The 20,222-nt window shown below is 45.1% G+C and overlaps 3 protein-coding genes across 3 annotated transcripts in view; 2 read left to right on the top strand and 1 right to left on the bottom strand.

The window, feature by feature from the left end:
* The first annotated feature begins 6,904 nt into the window (after positions 1-6,904).
* On the top strand, positions 6,905-14,287 carry Lmln2 (leishmanolysin like peptidase 2). Its single transcript, XM_045155556.1, has 14 exons — positions 6,905-7,202; positions 7,327-7,420; positions 7,511-7,562; positions 8,108-8,251; positions 8,707-8,832; positions 9,026-9,110; positions 9,248-9,393; positions 9,471-9,642; positions 9,783-9,852; positions 9,928-10,024; positions 10,510-10,782; positions 11,977-12,197; positions 12,432-12,611; positions 14,107-14,287. Exons 1-14 carry the CDS (start codon positions 6,905-6,907, stop codon positions 14,285-14,287), a joined length of 2,139 nt encoding a protein of 712 aa, XP_045011491.1.
* A 738-nt stretch (positions 14,288-15,025) lies between these two features.
* C7H14orf119 (chromosome 7 C14orf119 homolog) lies at positions 15,026-18,655 on the bottom strand. The gene is made up of 2 exons (XM_045155198.1): positions 17,882-18,655; positions 15,026-15,967 (listed from the first exon to the last, which is right to left on the bottom strand). The coding sequence occupies exons 1-2, from the start codon at positions 17,914-17,916 to the stop codon at positions 15,538-15,540; spliced, it is 465 nt and encodes a 154-aa protein (XP_045011133.1). The 5' UTR covers positions 17,917-18,655; the 3' UTR covers positions 15,026-15,537.
* Positions 18,212-20,222, top strand: part of Acin1 (apoptotic chromatin condensation inducer 1) — a 74,059-nt gene continuing 72,048 nt past the window's right edge. The window contains 3 exon segments of the mRNA XM_004661788.2: positions 18,212-18,283; positions 18,285-18,524; positions 19,829-19,894. Of these exon segments, the coding sequence (XP_004661845.1) occupies positions 18,212-18,283; positions 18,285-18,524; positions 19,829-19,894 (378 nt within the window).

Genomic DNA, 20,222 nt, shown 5'->3' with positions numbered 1-20,222 from the left:
ATTGCCATGAGTTCAAGGCCACCATAAGACTACACAATGAGTTCCAGGTCAGCCTGGGCTAGAGTGAGACACTACCTCAAAAAACAAAATAAAATAAATAAAATAAACAGGGCTGGAGATGGGGGATTCCTCAGCGGTTAAAGATGCTTGCTTGCAAAGCCTAACAGCCCAGGTTCAATTCTCCAATACCCACGTAAAGCCAGATGCACAGTGGCACATGGTCTGGAGTTCATTTGCAGTAGCAAGAGGCTCTAGTGCGGCCATACTCTCTCTTTCTGTATCTCTCTCTCTCAAATAAATCAAAAAAAAAAAAAATTTTTTTTTTTTTTGGTTTTTTGTGGCAGGGTCTCACTCTAACTCAGGCTAACTTGGAATTCTTTATGTAGTCTCAGGGTGGCCTTGAACTCATGGTGATTCTCCTACCTCTGCCTCCCAAGTGCTGGGATTAAAGGCGTGCACCACCACGCCCAGCTTTGAAATATTTTTAAAATAAACAAACACGTGTTGATAAAAATAGATAAACATTGATTGAGGAAGACATCTGACATTGATATCTGATCTCCACATACATATAGGAACACACACATACACATACAAAAATAAAGAAAATGTTGGATACATTTGGGTTGGTGTTTACTCAGGAAAATGGGATTACAAGGACAGATGGGCCAGGCATGGTAATGCACACCTTTAATCCCACCACCTGGAAGGCAAAGGTAGGAGGATTGCCAAGTGTTTGAGGCCACCCTGAGACTACATAGTGAATTCCAGGTCAGCCTGAGCTAGAGTGAGACCCTACCTTGGGGGAAAAAAATAAAAAGGACAGATGGGGAAAAGGAGTTGAGGACATCAGAAAAGGATTTCAGGGGTGAGCCTGAACCGTATAACACAGAAAGGACAAGACTAAATAAAAAAGGGTCATAGTTCCCCATTGAGTTTGTCCAACAGCTGCAGTGAAACAACCTAGCAACGAACCATAAGGAAAAGAGATTGTATCAGAGAGGGGATGTTTGATTCAGTTATTTCGTAGGTGCTACAGTTTCTAGTGATGATAAGGCTCAGAGTATAATCTTAGGAGTGGCTCAATTTAGTGGGATGGAGGAAAAGAATGTTAGAGACAAGAAAGTGAAGGAGCTGAGAGGTCAGCATGCTGGGCAGCCTCCACAAGTGATGCCACTGCCAGTGCCGGCTGTGCTCCTCATCTTCATCCTCCCTCACACCCCACCCATCGCCTCTTTAGTCTCCTTTCTCATCCCCAAAGCCCTATTGTCACACCGTAGTTCTTCCGCTCTTCCCCAACTCCTTCACTTCTGTTCTTTCATCTAAGCATATCTTCTTTCCTTCCTGTCTTTATTTCCCTTCAGCCTGCCAGAAATCTATATCTGTTAAAATCCTGTACTGCCATTTACCACCTATACACATCATGTGATTTCACTACGCCTTAGTTACAAAATTGTAAGACAATAATTTATTTTAATACCGGTGGTTTACAAGTTTCTGGAAGAATTACATGAGTATAAAATGCCTAGAATGCCAGGCATGGTGGCTTACACCTTTAATCCCAGCACTCAGGAGACTGACGTGGGAGGTGCGCTGTGAGTTTGAGGCCAGCCTGAGACTACATAGTGGATTCCAGGTCAGCTTGGGCTAGAGGGAGACCCTACTCAAAAAAAAGAAAAAGAAGAGCTGGAGAGATGGCTTAGCGCACTTAACTGCAAAGCCAAAGGACCAAGGTTCAATTCCCCAGCACCCACATAAACCAGATGCACAAAGTGGCACATGCATCTGGAGTTTGTTTGTAGTGGCTGGAGGCCCTGGCACACCCATTCTCTCTATATATATGTTTCTCTATCAATCAATCTATCATCTATTCTTTCTCTCTCAAATAAATAAATTAAACTAAAAATAAATAAAACAAAAAGGTGGGGGCTGGAAAAATGGTTTAGCAGTTAAGATGCTTGCCCATAAAATCTAAGGACCTGAGTTCCATTCCCCAGTACCCTCATAAAGCCAGATGCACAAAGTGGCGCATGTGTCTGGAGTTCCTTTGCAGCAGCTGGAGGCCCTGGTGTGTCCATTCTCTCTCTCTCTCTCTCTCTCTTTATATATATATTCTTGAAAATAGATAAATAAAAAACATACAAAAAATGTTTAGAAGCTGGGAGTGGTGGTACACACCTTTAATCCCAGCACTTTGCAGTCCTAGGCTTGCCTTGAACTCACAGAGATCTTCCTACCTCTGCCTCCTGAGTGCTGGAATTAAAGGCATATGCCACAATGCCAGGCTTAATAAATATTTATTTGAGAGAAAGAGGGAGAGAGGGAGAGAGAGAGAGACAGAATGTGCACGCCAGGGCCTCCAGCCACAGCAAATAAACTCCAGATGTATGCGCTACCTTGCACATCTGGCTTCTGTAGGTACTGAGGAATCGAACCTGAGTCCTTAGGCTTTGCAGGCAAGTGCCTTAACTGCTAAGTCATCTCTCCAACACAATAAATAATATTTTTAAAGGGCTGGAGAGATTTCTCAGTGGTTAAAGGTATTTGTTTACAAGACCTAATGACCTGGGTTTGATCCCCAGTATGTACATAAAGCCAGATGCACAAAGTGGTGCCATGTATCTGGAGTTTGTTTGTAGTGGCAGGAGGACTTAACATGTGCATTCTCTTTCTCTCTCTCTCTCTCTCTCTCTCTCTCTCTCTCTCTCTCTCTCTCAAGTAAACAAATATTTAAAAACAAAAAGAGGCTAATGTAATAAGTACTACTTAAAGTCATGAAAGAAATACTGTTGGAAAATATGATACACAAATAAGCTCTGCTTTGCCTGGAGGGAGAGAGGTAAATAAAAGTCTCAATGAGCCTGGCGTGGTGGTGCACGCCTTTAATCCCAGCACTCGAGAGGCAGAAGTAGAATTATTGTGAGTTTGAGGCCACCCTGAGACTACATAGTGAATTCCAGCTCAGCCTGGGCTAGAGTGAGACCCTACCTCGAAAAACCAAGGGGGAAAAAAATGTCTCAATGAGCAGAAAACCTAGATCTTGAAAGATGTAGGATTTTTTCAATGCAAAGGAAGATCCAAAATCAGTGGAAAAACTAAAAAGTGTCTCTCATGAGGATCTGAGTTTGATCCCATAAGAAACCCACAAGAAAAAAAGGCGGGGGTATGGCTGTGTATGTCTATAACCTAGCACTGCGGCAGGAGGGTGCGGGCAAGATGATTGTTGGGGTTCCCTGGTCAGCTAGTCTAACTAAAGAAAGAGAAAAAAAGAGAGAGAAATGAAAAGAAAAGGAGGAAAGAGAGAAAAAAAAAAGGAAAGGTAAAAAGCAAGCAAGAGCCGGGCGTGGTGGCACACACCTTTAATCCCAGCACTAAGGAGGCAGAGGTAGGAGGATTGCTGAGAGTTCAAGGCCACCCTGAGACTACATAGTGAATTCCAGGTCATCCTGAGCCAGAGTGAGACCCTACCTAGAAAAACCAAAAAAAAAAAAAAAAAAAAAAAAGCAAGCAAGAAAGAGAGAGGCTGGAGAGATGGCTTAGCGGTTAAGCGCTCACCTGTGAAGCCAGCCTAAGGACCCCGGTTCAAGGCTCGGTTCCCCAGGTCCCACGTTAGCCAGATGCACAAGGGGGCGCACGTGTCTGGAGTTCGTTTGCAGAGGCTGGAAGCCCTGGCGTGCCCATTCTCTCTCTCTCCCTCTATCTGTCTTTCTCTCTGTGTCTGTCGCTCTCAAATAAATAAATAAATAATAAAAAATAAAAAAAAAGAAAGAGAGGGGCTGGAGAGATGGCTCAGCTGTTAAGGCACTTGCCTACAAAGCCTAATGACCCAGGTTCGATTCCCCAGTACCCAGGTAAAGCCAGATGTACAAAGTGGCATGTGTATTTGGAGTCCCATTTGCAGCAACTGGAGGCTCTGGAGTGCCTATTCTCTCTGTCTATCTCTCTCTGCTTAGAAATAAGTAAATAATATTATTTTTAAAAGAAAGAGTGCACACCTTTAGCCCTAACATTCTGGAGGCAAAGGTAGGAGGATCTCTGTGAGTTTGAAAGGAAGGAAGAGAGGGAGGGAGGGAGGGAGGGAGGGAGGGAGGGAGGGAGGGAGGGAGGGAGGGAGGGAGGGAGGGAGGGAGGGAGGGAAGGGATGAGGGAGGGAGGAGATTCAGGCATCTCCTACATCATGTAGGGCTGACAGTAGGCCCTCAACAAATATGCCTGAGTTGACTGTCACCTCCTGTGTGAGGGGTGTGAAGCTTCCCAGGAGCTTCTAAGCAGGCCAGGACTCTAGCAAGGTGGTGCCTCTCAGCATGGCCACCAGAGAGCAGCAACAAACTAGGAATGGCTGCAGACTAGGGTGGTATCCTGAACTCATCACAAAAATCTGACTAATCAGATCTTGTTGTTTTAGAGAAAAAGTCTTCAGATACTTGGAAAAGACTAGATTTGTCTTCGAGAAAGATTAAATCTCCTGAAGATGTACCTAAGTTGATACTCATTTCTTTTTTCTTTATTTTTTTAAATTTTTATTAACATTTTCCATGATTATAAAATATATCCCATGGTAATTCCCTCCCTCCCCACCCCCATCATTTCTTTTTTCTAAGGTTACTAAATGAAAGTATGTATAACATGTGTTGTTATGGGTATTTTGTTTTTGTTTGTTTTTTCCTCTGGGGCTAGCGATTGCAAGCACACTTTACACATGCTAGACAAAGGCTCTACCATTGAGCTCACTGCAGCCTGTAGAATATTCTTTTCTTTTTTTTTTTTTTTTGGCTTTTCAAGGTAGAGTCTCACTCTAGCCCAAGCTGACTTAGAATTCACTATCTAGCTCTAGGCTGGCCTCAAACTCACAGCAACCTTCCTACCTCTGCCTCCTGAGAGCTGGGATTAAGGCATGCAGCACCACGCCCTGAACTGCTTCAGGGAGTTGGGAGTGGAGGAAGGAACACTGAAGCAGCACTTACATAGAGAAAGGCAGGTGTCTGTTAAGAGCTAGAAGTAAGAGGATACCCCCAACTCACTTGCCACCTCTGGAAAGTGTGGAATTTGGGTGGGAGGTGTTAAGAAAGGCTTCCCAGAGTACTTACAGGAAAGGCAGGAGTTAGCCAAGAAGGGGAAGCCGGATGGGAAGCACAGTGGGAGCTCTTAGCTTGCTACAAGAGCACCAGCTAGTGTTCATTTTTCAAAAATTTATTTTTTTTTGGGGGGGGGGAGGGTATTACCATGGGATACTTTTTATAATCATGGAAAATGTTAATTTAAAAATAAATAAAAAAGAATTTATTTTTCTTTTTCCACAGCCCGCAAGCAGATTCTGTGAGACCTCAGAGACTTATCACCACAGCCTCCATAAGGAGTGTCAGTGTATTTGTTGTACACCTACTAACAGCCCTACACAATGCCTAAAAGTCATCATTTAGAGGCCTTCTAGTTCTGACATTGAAGTGTAGAAACCTTTCTGCTCACCTGCAGGGAGGCAGGCTGACAGCTATAAACCAAAAACATCCCTCATATACCCCATTCATTGTTATCACATGTTGTTTACCCCTCTCCCCCCATGCAGGGTCTCACTGCAGCCCTCAGCTGACCTGGAGCTCATTCTGTAGTCCCAGGCTGGCCTCAAACTCACAGTGATCCTCCTACTTCTGTCTCCCAAGTGCTGGGATTAAAGATATGCACTACCATGTTCGGCTGTCACCAATTTACTTTTTAAATATATACATGTATATGTACATGTATACATACATATGTATACATGTACCTATATATATATACATATATATACATACATATACATATATATATACATATATACATATATATACATATATACATATATATGTATACATGTACATATATACATATATATATGTATACATGTATATATGTGTGTGTATGTATATATGTAAATTTTATTTGTATTTATTTATTTTAAAGAGAGAGATAGAGGCAGAAAGAAAGAAAGAAAGAAAGAAGGAAAGAGGGAGAGAGGGAGAGAATGGGCGTGCCAGGCCTCTAGCCACTACAAACGAACTCCAGGAACATGTTCTATCTTGTGCATCTGGCTTACATGTGTCCTGGAAAATTGAACCAAGTTCCTTTGTCTTTGCAGGCAAGTGCATTAACCACTAAGCCATCTCTCCAGCCCTTAAATATATTTTTATTTATTTGCAAGTAGAGAGACAGAGAGAATAGGCACAACGGGGCTGCATGTACCAGATGCATGGGCCACTTTAGTCATCTGGCTTTGTGTGGGTATTGGGGAATCGAACTCAGACCCTTAGGCTTTAAAGGCAAGTACCTGAACCACTGAGCCATCTATTCAGCCCTTTTTCAAGGTGTTTTTTTTTTTTTTTAATTTTTTTGAGGTAGGGTCTCACTCTAGCCAAGGCTGACCTGGAATTCACTATGTAGTCTCAAGGTGGCCTCGAACTCATGGCAATCCTCCTGCCTCTGCTTCTGCTTCCCAAGTGCTAGGATTAAAGGCGTGCACCACCACACCCAGCTCCTTTATGTTTTTTTAAATTATTATTATACTTCTAAGGAGCTTTCAATGTTTTCTACTCAGAAAGATGGGGGACTAAGCATGTGAGATAGGAGAGGGCTAGGACAGGATCCCACAATGGGAAAGGCAGCTCCTCCCTCAAAGGTGAGCTGAGGGCTCAAGATCACATCCCCTCCCCCAACGCTCCCCCTCTGACACCCCAGAAGAGGATGGCTTTGGCTTTTGTGGTTCATATCCGACCTCCTGGCAGGGGACTGTAGATTTAGTCAACAACTCTCTAGTCTTGGAAAAACAAGCAACAGTGGTGGAGAGGATGTGGAAAGAGAATAAAGAGGGAGAAGGCAGAATAATGAGCCAGGGAAGAAGGGACCAGGGCAAGGTGTGGGAAAATATCGAAAGATGCTCTTGCTGCTCCTTCTCAGGCTGGTCATGAGCAGATGTCTACATGATGAGACCCAGAAGTCTGTGAGCCTTCTCAGGCCCCCTTTCTCCCAAATGCCCACAGACTTCCGCTACTCAACTTTCCTCCCTCTCCCTGGCTCCCATGATCCTCAACCCCTTCGAATCCAAATCTACTATGCAGGAGATCCTAGATCAGATGAAGTTTGGGATCCTGAGGGGACTGGAATAAGAGAGGGGTCCCGAGCCCTGGCTGCAGTAAGAGAGACCACTCAGAGAATCCAGGGTATCCTAGCAGGTGAGTAAGGGGACAGGGGTCACAGAGGGCTGAGTGATAGAGAGGTCCAGAAAATGCAGGCCAGCACAGAAAAGGAACTGAACTCAGAGATGGTGACATTAAATTTTCTGCTTGTCTCTTTAAGTTCCTCCAGTGCAAGGACCTCTGCTTCTAAGTAGAGACCCTGCACAATACTGCCACGCTGTCTGGGGAGACCCAGAAACACCAAACTACCACAGGTGAGTTATGTCACTATGAATGTATACAACAGTTCTTCAGGGATATCTAGAGGTAATTCAAGCTCACCTACAGATGTCCATTCTTGGCAGGTGCAGCCTCTTGAACACAGCATACAAAGGAGAGAGGTGCCTGGGAGCAAAGGTGAGAGCAACCTCCTAGTCATGGGGATCTGGAGATCTCTAACCTACTTAGATGTCTTCAATACTTCCAGTACAGTAAAGGAACTAAAGTCAGAGGTGATGGTATGAAATGAAATGTTCCTTTATCTTCTTGTCTTGTGCTTCATAATAATGTATAATTCCTTAGTACCTCTCTACCCACACTCCCCAAAATATATTAAAGCAGAAACAGGTGGCTGGGAACAACTTTTTGTCTAAAGCCTCGAACTCATAGTGATCCTACTTCTGCCTCCTGCGTGATGGGATTAAAGGCGTGCGCCACCACTCCCAGCCTATCTTCCTTCTTCCCTCCTTCTCTCTCTTCTTGTGTAGTACTCATGATTGCATTTGGACCTTGCACATGCTAAACCAGTGCTCTACCACTGAGCAACAGCCCCAGGCATAGCTTTGCATTCTTAGTAGCTTCTGGATGGTACTAAGCAGACCAGGGCTAACTTCTTTCCTCCTGGCACTGCTCCTGTCTCTGTCCCTCTGCTAGGTTACATGGTACATTCCATTCTCTGCTAGATGCCAGATGCCCATCTGCGTGGCTATGCTTTATGGCCAGAGCATGGTCTGCCACAACTAATCCAGCCAGATGGGCCTGGGGTCCAAAACGCTGACTATGTCCTGTATGTACGCGTTGCCCAAACTTCCAAGTGCCATCAAGAGGTAAGGTTTGAAACAAATCCCTTTCCCCTGCTCTTCCTCTCATAATCTTAAAATGTTTTGTTGTTGTTGTTGTTTGGTTTTTCAAGGTAGAGCCTCTATCCAGCACAGTCTAACCTGAATTCACTATGTGGTCTCAGGGTGGCCATGAACTCATGGTAATTCTCCTACCTCTGCCCCCTTTCGAGTGCTGGGATTAAAGGCATGTGCCACCATACCCGGCTATAATCTTAAATCTTGTGAGACAGCGGTAGGGGTAGCAGTCTTATTAAGTAAACTCTGTTTCGTTGGGGCAGTTTGGGAACTGCTGAGAAAGATTAGCTTGAGTAGGGGCTAAGAAACCCCCAGGCCATCCCAGAATTCTGCAGGCCCTGTGTCTTCAAGACTCCTTCTATCCTGTGTTACCACACTCATTTTATTTTATTTTTTCTATTCTACCCTCTCCTGGCTTTTCACAGCCCTCTATCATAGCCTATGCTGCCAGCTGCCAGTTGGACTCAGAAGACAGGCCACTTGCTGGTACCATTGTCTACTGTGTCCAACATCTCACCAGTCCCAGCCTCAGCCATAACGACATCGTCATGGTGACTGCTGCATGATGACTGTTGCATGATGAACAGGGAGAAGCAGACAGGTGTGGGGGTGGGGGAGGCAGCTCACTCAGCCTTCAATGAGGAACCTGAGAATGTGACGAAAGGTACCTCAAGCTCTAAGAGGGATTACAGAGCCCTGCTGCAAACCCACCCCCTCCCCCACTCAGCAGTCATTTTTCCTTAGGCCACGCTACATGAATTGCTCCATGCCCTGGGTTTCTCTGGACAGCTCTTCAAGAAGTGGAGGGATTGCCCCTCAGGACTCTGGGGTAAATGGGAGGAATGACGGAGCAGGTGGACTTCCCACAATGGTGACTGAAGGAAGTTCACTACCTTGTGACCTTCTTCCTTCTGATTCTATTTCACTCTTTTTAAGTTCTCCTCTCCCTTCCCTTTCTGTACTCAGTTAGAGAGAATTGTTCCAGAAGGAAACAAGTGACAAGGCGAGATAAGCGGGGACAGCAGCTTCTCATCACCCCAGCTGTTAGGCACAGCCTGGCCAAACACTTGGGAGTGCTCAAGGTTTCTTTGGGAGTTCCTTTGGAAGAAGAGGTGAGAATAACACATTGGGAGATGAAAGGAACAGAGTAGCCAGATAACAACCAGCCATTTGCTACCTCATCCAGCAGGGCTCTTTATCTTCCCACTGGGAGGCCAGACTGCTCCAAGGCTCTATAATGACTGCTACTTTCCATGGTGCCAGGCGCACTCGACTTGACCCAATCACTCTTGCTGCCTTCAAAGATTCAGGCTGGTATCAGGTCAATGATAGTGCTGCAGAGGAGCTCTTGTGGGGCCAGGGTAAGAAATAAGAGACCTGCAGAGAGCCGTTCTCATGACCCAAGTTGTTTCTGTGAGATGTGGGACAGGATGGAAGGGTGCTTAGGGATGTCTGAGGCTCTGTTTGTTGAGTGTTTTTTCTCTTCCTGTCTCTCAAGCAGGATCTGGCATAGAATTTGGCCTGCTGACCACCTGTAAGAGTGACTCCTCAGATTTCTTCTGTACTGGCAAGTGTGTGTGCTGAGCAGGTGGGGGACTATATATCTATCAGCAACCCTAGCATCATTTTATCATCCCTTCTTACAGTGGGCTGGGCTGTCACTATCTGCACCTGGACAAGGGAATCTGCTCCTCAGACCCCATGCTGGAAGGCTGCCGCATTTACAAACCCTTAGCCAATGGGGTGAGTGGAATACAGAACAGAGAATGAAACACTGGGCCTGGAAAGAAGTCAACATGCATGGCATCAAAACAAACAATTCTTTTTTTCTTTCTTTTTTGAGGCAAGCCCAACAGCCCAGGCTGACCTGGAACTCACTATGTAGTCTCAGGATGGCCTCAAATTCATGGCAATCCTCCTACCTCTGTCTCTACCTCTGCTGGGATTAAAGGCATGCACCATCACACCCGGCTCATTTTTTTTTTTTTTTTTTGAGAGAGAGAGAGAATTGGCATGCCAGAGCCTCCAGCCTTTGTAATCGAACTCCAGTCACGTGCACCACCTTGTGCACATGTACGACCTTGCACATGCATCATCTTGTGCGTCTGGCTTACATGGGGTCTGGGGAATGGAACATGGGTCTTTAGGCTTCATAGACAAGCACCTTAACTGCTAAGCCATCTCTCCAACCCAAGACGAACATTTCTACCTCCTTCTTTGCCCTTCAGAGTGAATGCTGGAAAGAGGAAAATGGACTCCCAGTGGGAGCAGAGAATCCCCATGGAGAGATCTACCATTCCCAGAGTCGCTGCTTCCTTGCCAACCTCACTTCACAGTTACTCTCTGAGGACCAGACCAGCTATCCTTCTCAAATCCCACATCTTAGGGAAAAAGAGCTCACTGGCCATTGCTATTTACATCAATGTACACAGAAGGGAGCATACAAGGTGCAGGTGCAGGGATCACCTTGGGTCCCTTGCCTTCCAGGAATGGCAATTCAGGTGAATATCATAAAAGGATTAGTTGTGGCACACTGGTAAAAAGAAGTTGGGAAATGCTTGTATGGTAGTACTGTCTTTTTCTGAGATAGGGTATTACTCTATAGTTCAAGGCTGGCCTGGAACTTGCTACATAGCCCAGTCTAGCTTCATTGCAGCAATCCTCCTGCCTCAGCCTTCTGAGTACTGGGATTATAGAGGTGAGCCACCACACCTAATATTCAACATTTTCCCTTTTCTTTTTTTATTTTTTTCCAGTGCTAGAGAGAATTGCATGGCATTGCACTCATTGAGCTATGCTCTCAGCCCCTATCCAACCCACTTGATATTCATTTTTCTCTTCCTTTTTTTTTTAAACAACTTTTAAATTTTTATTTATTTATTTGAGAGTGACAGACACAGAGAGAAAGACAGATAGAGGGAAAGAGAGAGAATGGGCGCGCCAGGGCTTCCAGCCTCTGCAAACGAACTCCAGACGTGTGCGCCCCCTTGTGCATCTGGCTAACGTGGGACCTGGGGAGCCAAGCCTCGAACCGGGGTCCTTAGGCTTCATAGGCAAGCGCTTAACCGCTAAGCCATCTCTCCAGCCCTTTTTTGGCTTTTTGAGGTAGGGTCTCACACTAGTCTAGGCTGACCTGGAATTCACTATGTAGTCTCGGGGTGGCCTCAAACTCATGGCGATCCTCTACCTCTGCCTCTTAAGTGCTGGGATTAAAGGCATGCGCCACCACGCTCCGGCTGCTAATCTTTTTTTGTTTTGTTTTAAGGTAGGATCTCGTACTAGCCCAGGCTGACCTGGAATTTACTCTGTAGTCTCAGGGTGACCTCAAACTCATTACAGATCCTCCTACCTCAGCCTCCCAAGTGCTAGGATTGAAGGCATGCACCACCACACCTGGGCTTTTATCTTTTTATTTAATTCATTTACTTATTTGAGAGACACGGAGGGAGGGAAAGGAAGAGGCAGATAGAGAAAGGGCACACCAGGGCCTCCAGCCACTGCAAATGAATGCTAGACACATGAGCCATTTTGTGCACCTGGCTTATGAGAATGCTGGGGAATCAAACCTGGGTCCTTAGGCTTCACAGGTAAGTGCCTTAACCACTAAGCCTCTAGAAGGTACATTTTTCTTAGAAGGAAGGCTTAAGCAGGTAACTCAGGGTATAGCTTATACTCTGCTGTACATTTCCTTGCAGATACCTGGATACCATGGTCTTCTTTACTGTCCCCAAGGTCGGCTGTGTCAGAGTAATGAAGATACCAGTACTCCACCTGTGAGTCATTCAACCCAAGACCTGCTAGTCCAGCTGTCTTTAGGACTGACTGGGCCCCCAGGCCTCTTACTGAGGAAGAAACAGAGAGAAGAGTTGTCTGAAATAGTACTGCAGGCCCTGGTGAACAGAGGTGGTACTAACAGGTAAAGGGACAGTTCAGGCTGAGCATTTATACAATGGGGCCATAGAGAATGACTTTGTTATTTTAAAAACTTTCCTCCTATCTTGGCTTCCTGAGTGCTGGGATTAAAGGTGTGCACCACAATGTCCACCTGGTGCCTTTGCAAACTTCCTGTTCAATCCATTCCTAAGACTTGTTTCATTAGATATGCTCTTCTAAGGACAACCCCATTAAAGAAATCCTAATGTCCACTTAGGTGCTACTTCCACAGCCCATCAGTCACTGCTAGCTTGGTGTTCTTTGTGCATATGTGGAAGCCTCCTGGCTGCCAAGGGCCTTCAGTTGCTATGCTACACAGGGCCCTGACCTTGACCCTCCAAGAGAAGCCCCTGGAAGTGTATCATGGAAAAGCAAGATTCACCACAGAATACAGCAAGTAAGATGACACTCCACATAGTTTTCTTTTGAATCCCTGGAGTCTAGATGTTTGAAAGATGCCAAATACCACTTTTGGGTCATCACTATGTGGCACTTTTCCCATAATAACAGAGTTCGCATCCCTAAACTTATGGATCCCAGTCCCACCCCCAACCTTTCTTTTTTTTTGTCTAGGTTGGCCTCAAATTGGTTATGTAGCTAATTGGCCTTGAACTTCTGATTCTCTTGCTTCCACTCTAGAATGTTGCTATCACAGGCATGCAGCACCAACCAAACTGATTCCCCTTCCTTTCTTTCTTTTCTTTTTGGTTTTTCAAGGTAGGGTCTTACTGTGGTCCAGGCTGACCTGGACTTAACTATGTAGTCTCAGGGTGGCCTCTAACTCACAGCGATCCTCCTACCTCTACCTCCCAAGTGCTGGGATTAAAGGCGTGCACCACCACGCCTGGCTCCTTTCTTTTTTATTTTATTTTATTTATTTTTAAAATTATTTTTCTTTGGGAAAGAGGGAGAGCTAATGGGCACTCCAACCGCGGCAAACTCCAGATGTATGCACCACCTTGTGCATTTGGTTCACGTGGAGCCTGGAGAACTGAACCTGGGCCCTTAGGCTTCTCAAGCAAGTGCCTTAACTGCTAAGCCATCTCTGGCCCTCCCCCCCCCGCCTTCTTTCTTTCTTTTCTTTTGAGGTAGGATCTCACTCTAGCTCAGGCTGACCTGAAATTCATTATGTAGTCTCAGGGTGGCCTCGAACTCTTGGCGATCCTCCTACTTCTGTCTCCTGGGTGCTGATTAAAGGTGTGTGCCACCACACAAGGCTGCCTTTTTTTTTCCATTTTTATTTATTTATTTGAGAGTGACAGAAAGATAGAGGGGGTTGAGAATGGGCGCACCAGGGCTTCCAGCCACTGCAAATGAACTCCAGACTCGTGCGCCCCCTTGTGTATCTGGCTAATGTGGGTCCTGGGGAATCGAGCCTCAAACCGGGGTCCTTAGACTTCACAGGCAAGCGCTTAACTGCTAAGCCATTTCTCCAGCCCCTGCCTTTCTTTCTTTCTTTTTTTTTTTTTTTAAAGTTTTATTTATTTGATAGAGGGAATGTGTATGCCAGGGCCTCCAGCTGCTGCAAAGGAACTCCAGACACATGCACCACCTTGTGCATCTGGCTTACATGGGTGCTAGGGAATCAAACCATGGTCCTTAGTCTGTGCAGGCAAGAGCCTTAACTGCTAAGCCATCCATGTCTCCAGCCCTCCCCTTCCTTTTTTAAGCAGCATCTAGAGTCTTAGCTACTGAAACACTACAGTTTAACTCTTCCCTTAAGCCATTCCCTCACTGACAAATTAGGTCTCCTTCCAATAATTGAAGTTGCTGGGAGAGCTGGATCTTGGCTTTATTCCTATTTTCAGGTTCTATGTTCTGATTAAAAAATAAAAAATTGTGTGTGTGCATAGGCACTATTTCAGGTCCAACAGTATTTTCCATATTCCCAGGCTGCTGGCTACATCAGACCATAATCCCTCCGTGACCCACCTACTTCTGCCCATGGGATTCTGCCTATTGCTGCTAATTCTGATGGGTGCACTAGGAACTGTGGCCTTTCAGAAACGAGCTACACTTCGGGTCAGACCATCTACCCCTCACCATCATGAGGGACATGGTGCAAGGGTCTGACTGGATGAACTATGCTATCATTCATTTTGAACTATGCAAAATTTTAGGAAAATATAGCAGAGTAAGGCCAAAAAAAAAAAAAAAAAAAAAAAAGCTCCCAGCTTGGGAGGGAGTCCCAGGTAGGAAAATCCCTAGAGGACTATTTCTTGAGTCAACAGGATGGAAAACTTCATCTATTCTATGTTATCAAGTACTACTGTCCTCAGAATACCCCTTTCCCAGGATATGAACTTTATAATAGCTTTGTAATGAGGAAGATGCAGTTGTCTTATGATGAAGTTCCATTGTTTATTTTGATACAAAAAATAAACTGCTTGATCTGCAAAGTTTCTCTCACTTTCATACTGTTATAGTACTACAGAAATAGAGTAAGAGCATCTGCTACCAGTTCTAAAGACATCACATGTTCCTTTAATCCCAGCACTCAGTAGGCAGAAGTAGGAGGATCACTGTGACTTTGAGGCCACCCTGAGACTACATAGTGAATTCCTGGTCAGCCTGAGATCCTACCTCGAAAAACCAAAAACAAACAAAAATAATTTTTACTTATTTGTATGTGTGTATGGGAACACCAGGTTCTCTTGCAAACGAATGCCCATCTGGCTTTACATGAGTGGGTAGCAAATTGAACCAAGGCCAGCAGGCCTTTAGCCACTGAGCCATCTTCCCAGTCCCTGATATTTTTTACTTATTTAATGTTCATTGCCTTTTGGAATCAAAACAGTTTGAAGGCCAGAATTATCTTCTTTCTTTGATCTACTTTAATTTTATTAAGTCTTCACTGGGAAACCCAGTAGTTGGGATGTCACATAATCATGCTAGAGTACGATAAGGGTGATTAAGCCAGCCACCTGAATCTAATAAAATATAAAAATGCTTCTTATTGTTCTCTCCTATTTCTGAGAAAGGAAAGTTCTAATTTATAGCCTCCATGGGCCAACAGTAGGCTTCAGTTATAAAGGGTAGGTTCCTTTTGATTATAGTTGCAAAGTGGTCAAATTCTTGAAGTTTCAACAGTCCTTGGAAAAATGCAATGAAGGTGCCTGACACAATCAGGATTTGCTTACATGGATTATGTTGACACAAGGAGTCCACCTGATATACCATTGTTATGCTGAAAAAACGATGCCTGTGTTCATCAGCAAGTTCAGTCAGATCATGCCACCCCCTAAATCTTTAAGCAACACATCTCCATTGAGTTCTCACTGCAGCCATGTCCTTGGTTCAATTAGCTGTGGTTACTTTCTTGATCAATCCTTTCCAGCTGTAGCAGCCACTGCTTGGTAAAACTTTGCCACAAAGTCTGGCTCACTGACCTCCAGCTGCCTGACAAATTCATTGCGCTCTTGTTCAGCCCAACCTCGAAACCACTGATCCCAAAGACGGAGCTGGCACTCAAATATGCAAGGTGGTCGATTTGGCCCAGACACACTAAGCTGCTCTAGACCATCCACCAGGGGCTGTAGTTTTCCTGGCACTGCTTTAGCTACCAGGTCCTGTAGAAAACATTCACGCTGGGGAGCTGACCAACTGGCAAACCAGTGAAGAATACATTTCATTTCCTGGGAAGTGATGTAAGACATGGGAGGAGGGGAAGAATTGCTAATACTGTCTGGTACTGAGGGTAATGGAGAAGGGAAGGATGGTGATAGTGAAGAGGAAGATGATTCCAGTGACATCCTGAAACAAAAAAACACTGTTATGTTTTCTCCAGACAGAGCAAACAAAACAACTCCCAAGCAGCAAAAAAATCTTATAGCATTCAGTCAGCAGCTATTGAGAAGAATACTTCTCACTGGGCTGGAGAGATGGCTTAGCAGTTAAGGCGCTTGCCTGCAAAGCCAAAGGACCCAGGGTCAATCCTCCAGGACCCATTTAAACCAAATGCATTAAAGTGGTGCATGTGTCCACAGTTTATTTGCAGCGGCTGGAGGCCCTGACACACCCATTCTTTTTCTCTCTGCCTCTTCTCTCTCCCTCCCTCCCTCTCTTTCTCAAATAAATAAAAATAATAAGAAAATTCTTTTTTTTCAGTTGTTTTGAGGTAGGGTCTCACTTTAGCCCAGGCAGGCCTGAAATTCACTATGTAGTCTCAGTGTGGCCTTGATCCTCCTACCTCTGCCTCTAGAGTACTGGGATTAAAGGTGTGCACCACCATGCCTGGCTTACTTCTCACTAATTTATAGGAAAAGGAAAGGATCTTTTTATTCCAGAGGGGAAAGGGATCACTATGTAGCCCAAGACTAGCCTGGAATTTCATTCTCCTGCCTCAGCTTTTGAATGTTGGGATTGCAGGTGCACACCACTATGCCAGAATCAAAAGGATCCTTTATTCTATTTTATTTTTAAATTGTTTACTTTTATTTATTTATTTGAGAGCGACAGACAGAGAAAGAGGCAGACCGAGAGACTGGGTGTGCCAGGGACTCCAGCCACTGCAAACAAATTCCAGACGAATTCCAGACACTTGAGCCCCCTTATACATCTGGCTAACGTGGATCCTGGGGAATCAAACCTCAAACACACATGCACACACATATATATGTATATATATTTAGTTTTAGAGGGTTTTCCCTCTAGCCCAGGCTGACCTGGAATTCACTATGCAGTCTCAGGGTGGCCTTGAACTCACAGTGATCCACCCACCACTGCATCCCAACTGCTGGGATTAAAGGGGTGTGCTGCCACACCCAGCTTGGTTTTGTTCTTTTTATAAACATGTTAGATACAATTGGTCAGGGCCTAAATGATAATTGTTCAGAGTTATGAAGTGAAGAAAAAGGAAAAAACATCATATATGATGCAAGAACTTTCTTCCCAATATGCATATAGCTTCTGAGATTCCCCTTATTATAATTTCTGTAAAGCCTCAGGAAATAGTAAGTGAAGGCCTTGCCTCAAATAAAATAACAGAAAACCAGGAGCCAGGCTTTGAGGGCTCTGAAAAATAGCTCAGTTAGCTGACTGAGGGAGTCTAACAATACTGATGCATCACAATTTGTCTTTAAACAATCTTCCTTAATGTTATTGGTGCTCTGCTATTTCTTCATGAATGCAATAAGTCAGCTAACTCAACAGTTTTCAGTCCTACAGTTTGTATCTTTTATAATGAAAGCCGTAAGCTATATTTCTATTTCTACATTTCTATTTGTTCCTTGTGCTGCAAGTTCTAAGATTTTAGTGACATAGAAAGAAACCTCTAAACATCAGTTAGTACAAAAACAGTGATGATTGCCATTTTCAGAGTGTCCCTACTGGGAGAAGCGCCAATTAATTAACTTGTTTAACTTATTTTGAGAAAGGGAAACTTTTCGGGGTCTTGCCACATCGCTTTCACAGCAAACTTAAATTCAATGTCATGGACCAGTTTATTGCCTGGGTCCAAAGACAAGATGCTACCTTGCCCACACTGGAGGCTACAAGCCTCTTACTACAGTTAGCAATAAAGAACAACAAATCCCTTAGATAGACGGACAGGGTCCAGAAGATGGGGAACGGCAGCTGTTTCCATACGGGAGCAAAAGGGTTGTCCTCCTAAGGTAACCTACAAACATCAAATTTGACTTAGCCCCAAAGGACTATTTCCCAGCTTACCTCCCCTTTCCTCTCAGAAGACGTCCAGAGATCATAAGAGTCTTTCAACTCCGGCTAGGGCAGCAGCTTCCATGTTTCCTGAAAACCCTAAGCAAAGCCAGCCTGGCAACCCACGCACTTCCGGTCTTGAACCAGGCCCAAACACCCAAGTGCCCTAGCTCCTCCACTCCAGACCCGGAGATAACCGAATGTCTCCGATTATGGTTATGCCAGAGTCGAAGTTTTCCGAATAGATTCGATTCATAGCCTCGGCAAGACGAAGATAACCGAGCCTGAAAGCAAGGTGGGAGGGGCGGCTGAAGGGCAGATGGAAAGAACCGATTGGTGCCGATGTGGAGGCGGAAATACTCGAGCAGTTCCGGAGGAACCCGGGGCATTCTGAGTGGTAACGGTGGGGTGGACTTATGGCAGTGGGCGGGATCAGCTCGGTTCGTTAGAAGGGCGTTGGCGGAAATTACCGAAGATGCCCGAAGCCGTCGGGACGGACCCGAGTACCTCACGCAAGATGGCGGAGCTGGAGGAGGTGACTCTGGACGGGAAGCCTCTTCAGGCTCTGCGGGTGACCGACCTGAAGGCCGCATTGGAGCAGCGAGGCCTAGCCAAAAGCGGGCAGAAGAGTGCCCTGGTCAAGCGGCTCAAAGGGGTGAGAAGTCGGCATTACCGGGGTGTCGGAGGGGAGCGGACCCGGTAGAGACGAGTCTCCGCCGCGGCGCAGGCGCAGTGTCCGGGCTTGGCGCGAGCTCTCAGGCCGCCAGCGCGAGCCTCCAGACCCGCGCGCACGGTGGTTGGTGTGCTTGCGCTGGAATAGAGGTCGCGCCGGTTCCCGCCTTAACGGTAGCAGCGCGAGCCCAAAATGGGTGGGTGCGTGCTACTCTCCGGAGTGTGTTAAGCTCCTTCCTTCTTCCCCCACCCCCTCCTTGTTTGTGTCTGGTGTCGGCGCATGCGCTCCAGAAGGAGTTAAATCCCACTACAACCACCGGTGTTGCAGGCCTTCAGGGGCCGCTTTGGGCAGGATCCGAGTAGGGGTACAGTTAGGAGGAGGAGCGGGTGGGCTTGGTATCTGTCTGCAAGGACACGTTTAGGGTAGGGTAGAAATGTCCATATGATTAGATTAGGACGTGAGATGATGGGATGTCCGGTGAACCCAGAAGCAGTTTTGGTGGTTAAGAATTAGATGAATATTGATAAGTGAGGTGAGGCCGGTTGTATGTGTTCGAGTAGATGAGAATGGACTTTCATGAGGTAGACAGATGGGTGGTTGTGTAAAGGTTTGATGTAAGTGGAGAGAAGATGAAGTAGTCTGGTTCTAGAGTTCTTTACGGTGCGTGGCCGGTAGCACCGACAGGAGGTAGGTCGGTTCAAGGGTTGAGTTGGCAGACCGTTGTTTATACAGAAGCTGACAGTTTGTGTGGGCGTGTGTGGATTAGATCAGACCACAGTTTACAGGGTCTGTGGTCAATTACTTTTTTGAAATTTTAATAAATTTGATTAGTCTGGGTGTCACTGCTGGAAATTGTACAAATTCACTTAAGCAGTTCTAGTCCTGAGTAAACAATTAATTCCGTCAAGCCCAAACCTGCAGCAGCCACATGTATGTGTTGTGTATTTGAAGCTTGTTTGAGTGTTTGAACCAATTTTGCCTGGTGGGCCATATTTAAAAGGGGCTCTAGTCAAAATTGCAGAAGATAATAAGGAATATACTACTGATTCTGTCATTGTCGCTGATTTTAAGACACAGCCAGGTCACTCACTGACTTTGTGTGTCAGTAATAATTTATGTCTGTATACTCAGAAGCTGTAACCTTTAAGGGTCTTCTGAAAATGAATGACAGTGGTATTAGTAAAGGCTTTAACAAGACTATAAAAGAAGTACAGTTTAAGTGTGTATTAGTTTTGTTTTTTGTTGTTTTTCTTCTGGATTCTGATTTTTGCCCTTGTCCATACCAGGCTCTAATGCTAGAAAATTTACAGAAACATTCAACACCCCATGCTGCATTCCAGCCAAATTCACAGGTAAGAAAGTTTGTTCGAGTGGGCTGTTTGGAGATAACAAATAAATGGAATGACATAGCGTTGTGTATTTCATATTTATCACCAATATTCTAAGTTCTTTTCATTGGAAATGTTTTTGTATATGTAGTTGAATTCTAATCAAGCCCAATTTTACTTAAAGGCCTGGAGTTTTTAAAAAACAAAATCAAAGGAGCTATTAATAAAGTCCTTGTATTTTCACTGGAGTGTGCCAAAAGTTGTGACAGCCCTGGTTCAATTTCCTAGTACCCACATGAAGCCTGTTGCACAAAGTGGAACATACATCTGGAATTTGTTTGCAGTGGCTGGA

This window comes from Jaculus jaculus, chromosome 7 (assembly GCF_020740685.1).
Source record: "Jaculus jaculus isolate mJacJac1 chromosome 7, mJacJac1.mat.Y.cur, whole genome shotgun sequence".
Taxonomy (NCBI): Eukaryota; Metazoa; Chordata; class Mammalia; order Rodentia; family Dipodidae; genus Jaculus; species Jaculus jaculus.
The sequence above is the reverse complement of the archived record's forward strand: the minus strand, read 5'-3'. Positions and strand labels throughout refer to the sequence as shown.